The sequence below is a fragment of the Phalacrocorax carbo genome, assembly GCF_963921805.1.
Source record: "Phalacrocorax carbo chromosome W unlocalized genomic scaffold, bPhaCar2.1 SUPER_W_unloc_5, whole genome shotgun sequence".
Lineage (NCBI taxonomy): Eukaryota > Metazoa > Chordata > Aves > Suliformes > Phalacrocoracidae > Phalacrocorax > Phalacrocorax carbo.
In genome coordinates, this window is record NW_026990256.1 from 1018456 (window position 1) to 1030633 (window position 12178).

General features: G+C 51.6%; 1 protein-coding gene across 1 annotated transcript in view; it reads right to left on the reverse strand.

Moving 5' to 3' along the window:
• The window catches only part of LOC104051009 (AP-4 complex accessory subunit RUSC2-like), a 29302-nt gene extending 18029 nt beyond the window's left edge, over positions 1 to 11273 (reverse strand). The window contains 6 exon segments of the mRNA XM_064439979.1: positions 2753 to 2829; positions 3926 to 4069; positions 5302 to 5445; positions 5448 to 5501; positions 6025 to 6810; positions 9199 to 11273. Of these exon segments, the coding sequence (XP_064296049.1) occupies positions 2753 to 2829; positions 3926 to 4069; positions 5302 to 5445; positions 5448 to 5501; positions 6025 to 6810; positions 9199 to 11170 (3177 nt within the window). The 5' untranslated portion in view covers positions 11171 to 11273.
• Between the last annotated feature and the right edge of the window lie 905 nt (positions 11274 to 12178).

A 12178-nucleotide genomic window follows, 5' to 3' on the forward strand; every position in this document is an offset into this window, starting at 1 on the left:
TGCTAAGTAGAAGCAGGGCTATGAGTCGAATTACAACTTTGGACTTCAAGAGGGCCAACTTTGGCCTCTTCAAAGACCTGCTAGGAGGAATCCCATGGGCTAGGGCTCTGGAAGGCAGGGCAGTCCAAGAGAGCTGGTCAATATTCAAGGACCACTTCCTCTGAGCTCAAGATCGGTGAATCCCTAGGAGGAAGAAGTCAGGCAGAGGAGCCAGGAGACCTGCATGAATGAGCAAGGAGCTTCTAGTGAAACTCAAATGGAAAAGGGAGGTTCACAGCATGTGGAAAAAGGGACTGGCCCCTTGGGAAGAATACAGGAATGTTGTCAGCGATGCAGAGATGCAATGAGGAAGGCCAAGGCCCACTTGGAATTAAACCTGGCAAAGCATGTTAAGGATAACAAGAAGGGCTTGTTTAAATACATCAGCAGTAAAAGGAAGACTGGGGATACAGTGGGCCCACTGCTGAACAAGGAAGGGTCCCTGGTGATGCAGGATGCAGAGAAGGCAGAGTTAGTGAATGCCTTCTTTGCCTCAGTCTATACTGCTAAGGCTGGCCCTCAGGCATCTCAGCCCCCAGAAGAGAGAGAAAATATCTGGAGAAAGGAGGACTTCCCCTTGGTTGAGAAGGATTGGATCAGAGATCACCTAGGCAAACTGGATCCTCGCAGATCCATGGGCCCTGATGGGATGCACCCATGAGTGTTGAGGGAGCTGGCAGATGTTCTTGCTGAGCCCCTCTCCATCATCTTTTAAAGGTCATGGAGGACAGGAGAGGTGCCCGAGGACAGGAGAGGTGCCCAAGGACTGGAGGAAAGCAAACGTCACTCCAGTCTTCATAAAGGGCAAGAAGGAGGACCTGGGAAACTATAGGCCAGAAAGGTGATGGAGCAGTTCATCCTGGAGGTCATCTCCAGGCATGTAGAGGAAAAGAAGGTTATCAGAAGTAGTCAACATAGATTCACCAAGGGAAGATCATGCTTGACCAACCTGATAGCCTTCTGTGATGGCATGACTGGCCGGGTCGACAAAGGGAGAGCAGTGGATGTTGTTTATCTCAGCTTCAGTAAGGCATTCGACACTGTCTCCCATAACATCCTCACAGGCAAGCTAAAGAAGTGTGGGTTAGATGAGTGGACAGTGAGATGGCTAGAGAACTGGCTCAACAACAGAACTCAGAGGGTCGTGATCAGTGGAACAGAGTCTGGTTGGAGGGCTGTACCTAGCGGTGTTCCCCAGGGGTCTGTTCTGGGTCCAGTCCTGTCCAATATATTCATCAATGACCTGGATGATGGGATAGAGTGTAACCTCAGCAAGTTCGCTGATGATACCAAACTGGGAGGAGTGGCTGATAGGCCAGAATGCTGTGCTGCCATCCAACGAGACTTGGACAGGCTGGAGAGCTGGGCCGAGGGGAACTTCGTGAAATTCAACAAGAGCAAGTGTAGAGGTCCTGCACCTGGGGAGGAACAACCCCATGCACCAGTACAGGCTGGGGGCTGAACTACTGGAAAGCGGCTCTGTTGAGAAGGACCTGGGAGTGCTGGTGGACAGCAAGCTGACCCTGAGCCAACAATGTGCCCTTGTGGCCAAGAAGGCCAACGGTATCCTGGGCTGCATTAAAAGGAGTGTGGCCAGCAGGTCGAGAGAGGTTATCCTCCCCCTCTACTCTGCCCTAGTGAGGCCACATCTGGAGTCCTGTGTCCAGTTCTGGGCCCCCCAGTTTAAGAAGGACAGGGAACTGCTTGAGCAAGTCCAGCAGAGAGCTACCAAGATGATCAGGGGACTGGAGCATCTCCCTTATGAGGAAAGGCTGAGAGACTTGGGTTTGTTCAGCCTGGAGAAGAGAGGACCGAGGGGGGATTTCATCAATACCTATACATATCTAAAGGGTGGGTGTCAGGATGATGGGACCAGGCTCTTTTCAGTAGTGCCCAATGACAGGACAAGGGGCAATGGGCACAAGTTGGAACACGGGAAGTTCCACCTAAACATGACAAAAAACTTCTTTACTGTGAGGGTGGCAGAGTAGCGGAACAGGCCGTCCAGAGAGGTTGTGGAGTCTCCTTCCCTGGACACATTCAAAACCCACCTGGATGTGTTCCTGTGGCCCTTGCTCTAGGTGTCCCTGCTCAAGCAGGGTAGTTGGACAAGATGATTTCCAGAGGTCCCTTCCAACCCCTTCCGTTCTGTGATTCTGTGACTGGAGACTCTGCACTGTGCCCTGGCATCAGTGCCAGAACAGAATTCCTGGATGGGTGGAGGAGGGAAACACAGCTCTCCACTATATGAGGAAAAAGAGCTGGTGGTGCATCAGACCAGAAGTCCAGTTGGCCTGATATTCTCTCTTATAAGGAGCTATGAGTAAGTACATAAGAAACAGTCAAACCAGAGCAAACATAAAATACTTCCTCTTAATGCTCTCCCAGCCTACAACTACTTTCAACTCAGAGACTACCTAAGCTGGACATGATTCCTGTGTTTAGTAGACTCAATTTATTTCCCCTCCCTGTATTTTTCTATCTTCCCTTAAATCCACATAACCTTTTAGCACCCCCAGCATCATACAGCAAGAGGTGTCACAGATTTACTATTTGCTGCATGATGTACCATTGCCTTTGTTTTGTTCTTGGTACTGCTAGCTTCATTGGATACCCTGTAGCTTTTTAACTGAATAGAATGGAGAGGCAATCTTTCTCCATTCTCTCCATGTCACTCATGATGTTGAGAAGCCATACTGAAAGCAAGACTTACCTTCACCCCTGGATCCCTGCTGGTTCCAAAGTGAGCCACAATCAGATCAACAGCAGTGTTGATTGCCTTCACTAGACCTAGAGGGAAAAACAGAGTCAGAGAGCTGCCTGAGGGGCTTCTAGGACAGACCCTGACCAAACACTTCATTAATAAATCAGGCAGGGGCATTTCAAGCTCATGTCAGCACACATGCCCTCTCTGGAAACATGATTAGTTCATCTGCCAAAAACATGCAGAACCCCTCATCAAATCTATCCCTGCTGGCTCATGTATCAGCCCAACAGTATGACAACCTTTAGAAGTGGCTGAATCATAAGACACCCTGTCAGTGTTCCCAAGGGACATGGACCATCACCTCCATGCACCATCCCTTGAGGGAGCAGAGATGGGGTCTGAGACAATGAGTCTTTTGCTGCTTTTATCTTACAGGGTGGCAGGGCAGAAGCCATGCATTTGGCAAGCTATGTAATGACTTTCAGTAACAAGCCAGTGGTGGGTAATCTGACACCTGCATCAGTATGATGCAAGAACAGAAGTGGAACAGAAGGGAAGGCTGCCATCTGGTAATCACCAACACATAGCTGGCAAAGGCATGGGAACTTTTCTGCACATCTCATGCCTCTGACATGATTATTGAGGCAGTCCCCAAGCTTGCCTTTACCATGGGTCTCATTACATCTATATCTGGTCCTGCTTTGGAATCCTTTCTCCCACCCTTTTACATAAACACTTTACCATGTAGGACCCAACAGACCTTTTACCTAAATTACAAAATCTCAGGCTAGCAAATCTGAACCATCACACAGATTCAGAGGTCTATCCTTGTATACTGAGGCAGGGGTGGCAGCATGCCCTGCCTTAGGGTCATACTCCTGTGCCTTCCTGCTCTTTCCACCCTTTCTTGTGGACTTAAAATCCTTTCTAAACATACTTCCTGGGACAAGCAGCTCAAACATACTCCGTGGCATGTGGCATGGTGCAGAGAACACAAGAACCTGCTGTGGAAACAGCCATCAGTCCAGGGGAACATGTAGTTATGATGCTACAGTAGAGAAGGGCAGGGAAAGAAACCATTATGTCTACAGAGGTGAGATGAGACAGAGAGAAGCACTATTTGCCTTATGCTGTGCTATGCCACACCCTCCTCCACTGTCACAAGATGCACAGACTCACCCTTCTTCTGCAGCAGGTCAATGGAGATGGACTCTGTGTTGCCATCTGGGGAGAGGCAGAACTCAGCAGGGGGTTTCTCTGCTAGTGAGAAGTAGTCAGGGAAGAAGTCAGTGTAGGTAAGCTGGAGTTGCCTCATAGACTGCCCTGCAGGGCCAAGACAGGGAGAAAGATCAGCCCCAAGCCCTTATACCAAAGCTTCTCCCACATTGTTTGCTTTTCCCAGAAACAACCTGCACTAGCAGAAGTCTTCACACCAGCCTGTCCAAGACAGCTAGGCTACAGGCTTGTTACTCTTCCAACAATGGTTTGCAACATGAGCCTGTAGAGTTCAACCCCACAGATCACCCAACATCTAGCTCCAGCTTGACTGGGGGCCCATGGGCACTGGAAGATGCTGTGGGAGGTTCACCCTCATGAGCTGGTGCTAAGGAAAACCTCACTGCACCAGACTTTCAGGGCTGCTGTGCGGATAGCCCAGCAAGTGGGGTCAAAAACAGAGCACAGAGAAAATCCCTACTTGTCACACACAGGCATCCACAGACAACAAACTACATGCCTTCTGCCTGTTTCTATTTTCAATGGATGGTCTCTATTTTCAAGGGGTGACTTTCGCAGGAGCTCTTTCATGTGCTACATTTCCATCTGGTTGATTCCCCAGCTCTGGGCAAGGCATCTTCCTGTGAAGGAGGGATGAAGAAACTGTTTGGGTTGGCAGTGAGGTGTAGAGCTTTGGGGAATTCGCTCCACAACTTGGGGCTGGCCTCATGAATGCTCTCCCTCCCACAGACACCTCTGCTCCTCCTGGACTCAAAGGTTCAGCCAAAAGCAGCCAGCCACTCAGCCCTTCCTGCATAGGTTTTGGAGGACAGAGAATACCTTAAGGGTGGAGCATGGAGAAGACAGAGCCCCATGGATCCCTACAGTGTTGCCAGCTGTCCTGAGAGCTACAGCCCAGCATCTAGCATGCTCCCAGGGCTGGGGCAGATGGGCAGACACTGTGGGGCACAGACATGAGATCTCCAAGGGCCACAACTCCTATGAGAGACATGAACTACAAGCTGGACACAGTACAGTAGCACTTGCTGAGGTCTGAGCCAGCTCTTGGGCCATTCACTTTACCCTTCAATTGAGCCCAGAGCTGGACCTGACTGCTCTCACCTTGTGGAGAATAAGGGAAGCTCCACGCATAGTGTACCCATCAGTGAGGCAATTTGACTTTTGTCTTGTACTCCTCAGCCCCACTGTGAGAAGATGCATCATCCCTCCCTCTCAGAGCAGGCAGAGCAGTGATGAGGCCAGGCATAGCTGGTATACTGAACCTGGGCCCCAAGGTCACCTCCCAAGACACCCCCCCCCAGCAGAAAGGTGGTGTGCACCATTCAGCTTGCAGTGGAAATGGCTGGTGTTGAGAGTGCCAGGGAGCTCAAAGATGGGGTTCCCCCAGTTCAGCCGGGGCTATTGCTGCTTCCTGTCTAGGCTGCCTGCTAAACCAGGCAGCCCTGAAACATGGTCCAGACTCAGGGGTTTTTCTGCCTGTACTCCCACCACTTCAGTGTTTGGGGGAAGAGGTGGTTTGCTAGAATGGCGCAGGCAGTGAGCACCAGATGGGAGGATACGAGCAGACAGGAAGGCATGGAGGGGAAACAGGGAGAGAGGATGAGAAAGAGGAAGGACAGAGGAAGAGAGACAGCAAGTTAGTTAAAAGTCCAGCAGCGTTTCAGGACATTAGCATACATACATGAAGGGAGAGAGAGGCCACAGCCTGGCAGAGCAGGGCAGGAGCATGGGTGGCCTCATGGCTGCGGGCAAAGAGGGAGCAGGTTTGGGGTGCAAGCACCTGGTGTAGGGTGCTGTAAGTTCAGCAGCCCCATGCTGCCCTCTCCAGAGACACAGTGTAGAAGTCAGGACTGGGTGGACATGCTTTTAGCATATGACTTTCTTTTGTGGGCAGAGTGATGATGGGGGCTGTTGGGTGCTGCAGCACCCAGATGCAATTTTGCCCCAGGCTGCAGCTATAAGGAAGGGTGGTGCTATAGGGAGCAGTAGCCAGAGAGCTGGAGATGTTCCAGACTAGCACATCCTGGCAGATGGGAACCTACCATTGAGGGGCTGTATTCCCATGCTGCTCAGGGGACCAGAGCTGCTGGTCTCACTGCCACTCATCCAGCAGGGATTTGCATGGCCTCCCACTCTGCTCACAGGCATACTGTCCACTGAGAGGGGCGGGAAGGACCCACTGTGGAGTTGGTACTCAGAGAGCAGTGGGCTTGGCTCCAGTGATGCCTCCTTCTTGGGAACAGGCTTGGGGTTCTCCTTTTGCCTCAGGGCATCAGCTTTGGTGGCTTGGGAGGGCTGCATGGCACTGACATCAGGGGAAGACCTCATGGGAAGCAGGCTGGCAGATATGGGGCAGGATCTGCTCCTGGGAGGCTGGCTCTCTCCAGCCCTCTCTGCAGTGGGTGAGGAAGAGGAGTCCAAGCTTTGAAAGAAAGGCACGTTGCATTGCACAGGAGAGTAACTCCCCAGAGGGGACGGACGGGTTGCCTCGGGGGCAGGCTTCTTAATTGAGCCATCACTGCGGGAGGCAGCTCCATCCACTGAGCATTGGGTCAGGAGTGTGCTGTGGGCTTGGCTCCCTGCTGCCACTGACTGCTCTGCTGAGGTGGCTGAGGCTGAGGATTGGGAAATGGAGATCTGCTGGCTGGCAGGCCAGTTGCTGGACAAGCTGTAGAGTTGGGAAAGGCTGGAGGCAAAATGGCTCTGCAGAGCACAGGTCTTGGGTGGCTTGCTGAAAAGGTGCTGGAAAACAAAGGGCTGGATGGGCAGAGTCGTGGGACGCTGGTCCTTGCTGTAGCGTACCACAGGTTTGCTGTCTGTGCCACCACCTTTGGGGAGAGAAAAGGGGACAGTGTGAGGATGGACAGAGGGACAGTCATCATCAGCCTGGAAGATCACAAGCAAAAGGGACCCTGCTCTCAGCTGCGGGAAGAGGATGAGCTAGAGGCCAGTGACACAAGCAGAGTGGTTCAAGTCTGAACTGATTACACACATCATGAGCCGGCAGGGTACAGATATGTGGCCCCAAATGCAGAGCTTCCAGCTGTTGATAGCTGTCTGGAAGAGTAGGGTGCTGCACTGGTAGGGTCAGCAGATTCCCATCCCTTCCCCATCCCTTGCTCCCAGCAGGACATCACAAGCCATGGCCCCAAGCACCTGCCCTCGGCCTGCCTCCATCCAGGCAGTACCACAAAGACATGGCCCAATGCTCTGTGGTACAGCAAGATTTCTTATCCCAACCCACCCAACTGAGCACAAGCATTACATGCAATAGCACCACAGCTCTGCATCCCACATCGCACTCAGTGCTGTTGGAAAGGCTGCTTGCTTCCCATTCTCCCTCCCTCCTCTTTCTCCTGTAGCTGTTCCCCCTCTGAGCACACAGCTCCCTTCCTCCCCCTGCCTGTACCAGGCCCAAGCAGGATGTTCCCAGCCAAATCAGGCCCACAGCAGAATAAGACCTTCCAACCCTGGAAAAGGCAGGTCTGCTTCAGCAAATGACTGACAGGGATTTCCTAAGGGTATGTGCTGGGCTGATCGCCTACGCGTGCATGCCTGCAGCATGGTGGGGCCACAATATCCTGAGGGACACAGCTGAAGTGTGACATGCTGTGTACAACACACAGAGCACTGGATGCACACATGGGGCTGACTGGGATAACTGATCACCACACCACATTCCAGCATGGCGTGGCAGCTTCTGGCTTGCCTTCCCCACCACTTCTCCAGCCCACAGCAAATTCTGGGACAAAGGACCCATCCCAAGCAGAGCCCCAGTATTACTTGCTGCCTGTGGGGTGTGCCAGGCCTTTTTCCCTATAGCTTTAGCAGGGCTTGCTTTCCCTCTAGTCCCTTCTCAGACCCTCTAGGCTTGCATGCTGTTCTCAGCTGGCATGAGGCAGCTTTGCTTCTGTCTCCAGCTGCAGGCAGGAGCTTTCCACACAGCTCTAATGCCTGCCTTGCTGTCACAGTGCAGAGGAAGGGACCACAGCAGGGGGTGCAGGAACTGCTGAGATATATTGCCCTGAGAGCTCCTGTCTGCCCCCTCCTCCCATTCCCTGAGCAGCTCTTGCTCCCTCCAAGCACTCCCTCTGCAAACCAAGAGGGCTGCTCCCACAGCTGCCTTCTCCCAGCAGAGACCTGCCTTCCCTGCCATCCCACACCAAATGCACATTCATGGCTCAATAAGCAAACAGGACAATACACAAAAAAACTCTTGCTCCAAAGGCCAAAATCTCCCTCATACCTGCCATGGCAACGAATGACATGTTCTTCCTATCTCCTGCCAGAAATTTTCAGGGCATTAAATGGAGGCAGTCAGGTCCATGGCATGTTAGGGGGTATCTACCACAGCAGTCTGGTCAGAGCCCCATTTTAGACAGGCTTTTACTTGTGAAACAGGTACAAGACCTGTCTAGGGCAGAGATAGAGGTCTCCTGCCATGCTGGAGAAATGGCCGTACCTCTGATGGGGCTGTCACACAGCTTCCTCACCAGGATATGTAACAGCAATATCAAGGTGGAAAGCAATTAATGTATTACAGGTTTTCCTGCAGAGGGAGCTGGGACAATTATCCTCCAGAGGAACCTTTGCTGCAATCCAATGCACTGTGGAGGATACGGTCAGGATATTCCAGCAGTGACATGCAGCTTCTCTAATCTCTGCAGGACTCATGTTGTAAGTCCTGGCAGAGACTGTGTGAGTCTCCTGACCCTGCACTGAGAGAAGACTGCTGGCTATGCTTCTTCCTTCCCCATCTCTGCCCCATGTGGCTCCAAAGAAGAAAGGCTAAAAACTCCTCAGTGGTTCCTTTCCCTTCGACTGCTGGGAACATGGCTCTGCTGAGCATCTTCAAATCTGTCTTGGGAGCCAAAGGAAGGTGGTTCTCATGGACTAGGGGAGTACCACACCCTGGAAGGGAGACAATCCTCCAAGCTGCACAGACCCTAAGTGCTAATGCCATGTCCTCCCTTACACGATATGAGAGGTTTGCACAAAATCTCAGAAGGCTTTAGAAATACAAGGACAAGACACTTGCACTGATTTGGGTCTGAAATAAGCACAGCAGGGCTTTGTCCCAAGGAGTGGTAGACCAGGAAACAAACTGCACAGGCACTGGTCTTCCATTGCCATGCAGGTTCCTCTGCTGCTCCCCTCATGTCCCAAAAAGCAGCCTATCTTTTTAATTGTCCATTCTTCCTAGTTTGGCTCCTTACCATCTGCTCAGGCTCTAACATCTCTTTGTCCACGGCCACTGGCAGAGCTACCTGAGAAGCTGACATCTGCCTCCATCAGCAGGGAGAGAGAGGCTTGCTCACCTGCCCCATGCCCACTGGGGATGGTCTCACTGGAGCCTGAGCCTCTGGTGGAACACAAAGCCTGGCTGTCCCCAAAAGGGTATTTCAAACAGAAGCCCTCACAGCTTGGGTTCGGGCTGTGGACAAAGGGCATGGGTGGAAGACTCTGGCTGCGGTGAGCTCTTTCTTCAAGGAAGGTTGGGCAATCCTGCTGTGTCTTAGGGATAGGGGAGAACTCCAAAGAGGAATCACCACTGGACCAGAGCGGTGGGGAGGTGCCATTCTTTTTCCTGCCTTTAGCCAGTTCTGCAAAAGATGTCACTTGCTTTGGGGGGGAACTCTGGATGGGTATTGCTGGACTTTCACTCAGCTTGACCGGACAGCTCACCATACACTCCAAAGAGCTCAGCCTGCTGCTAGGACTCCTGTCCAGGTTCTGATCATAGCTCCTGGAGTGCTGCCAGCTTGTGTTGAGGTTAGGTGTTGGCAAATTCACATAGACCCAACCCTCAATCATGTTCTGGGTGGCTTCTCCCTTTGCCTCCTCTTCACTGCACTCCACATTGCTTTCTTCTTGTCTCAGGTCAGGCCTTCTAAACAGATAGTATTCAGTGGGCTGGGCTGGGCTACCTTTGGTATGGTCTTCTGAGCAGCTAGTTATGGAAGATCCTGCCGGGCTGGGGGATGACTGGGAAGACAAGCCACATGTGACTAACTTATAATAATTCTGAGTAGCCACAACGAGCCGTGCTTGGCTTTGGAAGCAGGCAGTGAGATCTGAGCTCTCTGAAGTGCAAGGCTCACAGTGGAGGTGGTAGGAGTTACAGTTAGCATCAAGGACAGGTGAGGAGGAGTGTTGACACCCACGCACCTTCCCCAAACTCTCTGGGTGATGCGTTTCACAAGATATCTTGGATTCTGTGGGTGATGAATGCAAATCCAGGTAAAAAGCTCCTGTATCTGAGTGGCTGTAGAAGGAAGAGTCACAGGACAGGTTGGCTGAATTCAGGTTAGACTGAGAATGGCCATTCATTTTGTTGTAGAGAGCACTGAAGTTCACCAGCATCCCACCAGAGCTGTTGCAGAAAGAGTCACTTATGTAGCTCATCTGTTGCTCAATCACTTCAGGCTGACTTGATGAACTGCAGCAGCGACAGTGCCGGAGCTCTGAACTGGAACAGCTGCATGTCTGTCTATGCAGGGCATCCTGATTCCTCAGTGATTCACCTGTGTTCTGGTTCCACTCCTGGTTGCCACCATCAAAAGAGAAGCTGGAGGAGCTGCCACAACAGCAGCTGCGTTCATCCAGCTCCATGCATTCTGAGGCCTGGTGGCACCAGTTTGCATTGTTCCTCTTCTGGACATTGTCACTGCTGATTTTGTCCTCTTGTCCATCTACCACACCAGACTGGCTGGCCATGTTCCAGGATTTCACAATGGGGTTGGAGTCATGTAGGTGGAAAGGGGGCAAGGCCAGCTTGTGCAGATGAAAGGGAGGTTTGCCAGCCACAAGGGAGTTGTAAAGGTGGAAAGATTTTTGACCCAAGTCATCCCCAAAGATGCTGAGATCTTCACCCTCGTTCAGCAGGAAAGAGTCGTGTTGCTTACTGACACTATGGACAATCAAGTCCCTTGCTTTGCCTTCTTTGTTGTCTGAGGCCTCTGCTGAGGTTCTGGAGGCCTGGAGAAAGCTTCTGTACACCAAGGAGTCAGTTTGTGAAAGGCCTCTGTCCAGAAGGGCAGAGGTCTGTGTAATGCCTAGCTCTGGCTGGCAGAAAGGGTTGGTCCTTTTGCTCACGGAGCAGCACTGTCTATCAGGGACCTGGCTATACACCAGGGGAATGTGATGGACAATCAGCGTCTCCCCAGTCAGTTTGGGTGAACTATCCATGGTGAGGAATGCTCTTCAGGACATCAGTTAAGCCGGTGCTACCCATGGACAGGTAGGGGTGCGCATGAGAGGCTGGGAGGACACTTCTCATGGGGGAATGCAGATACCTAGAGAGAAACAAAAACACAAAGGAAAACCTCTCAGGAAAGGCAGTGACTAAAGCATCCTTGGTTTGACTGAAGACTTCATGACCTAAACAGACTGGTCCTTGTCAGCACAAGTACCTGAGCACAAGGTCCTGAGTTCTCCTTCTTCAAGAAAAGCACCACAATGTAAGGACAAACATGTCTCCCCTCCCTGCAGACTCCTGGGACAACACTTGCGCTTTCAACTGACCCCTCTCAAACTTATCTGAAGTGAGTAACTGATTTCACTCAAGTGGCCAAAGGGCTGCACAGGCTTTGGGCCAAATGAAGACCTCACTGCTGATTGCACTGTACGCTCACAGGAAAACATGCAGACAGCACAGGGTCTGAAATGAAGTGCTGTGCTCTGATGAGAGCAGTCCATCTTCTCGCACTGGATTCAATATTTTTGCCTGCCTTTAGGTATCTTGAACTTTCCTTTAAGAACCAAACACTTAACTGCACTGCCAGGCCTTGCAACATTGGAGAGACACAAGTCCAGGCAGAGACTGGAAAGCAGGAACAGACTGGATCAGGAAAGCAGCAATAACCATTCTTCTCCAAATTCCAGGAGTCCCCATGAGGTCCTGAGCTCTTTTAATGGTGCCAGGGGAGCAAACCAAAGTATGCGACTTCTTACGCACACAAGGGCCTCTCATGTGAAAAGGAGTGGATGACTTCAGTGAGGCCACGGGGAGCTACTGCTGAAGGTTAAATAGGTCCCATACAGTACATTGCCTTCTGCTAGCCTTTTGCTGATGATTAAGCCTCAGCTCAGGCTGGTTCCTCTTGTGCTCCTGGGTGCCTGGTTCACAGTTCCCTGACGCTCTGCCACATTATCTATAGCACTTATTTGCTTTTCTTATTACCTGTTGCACTTCAC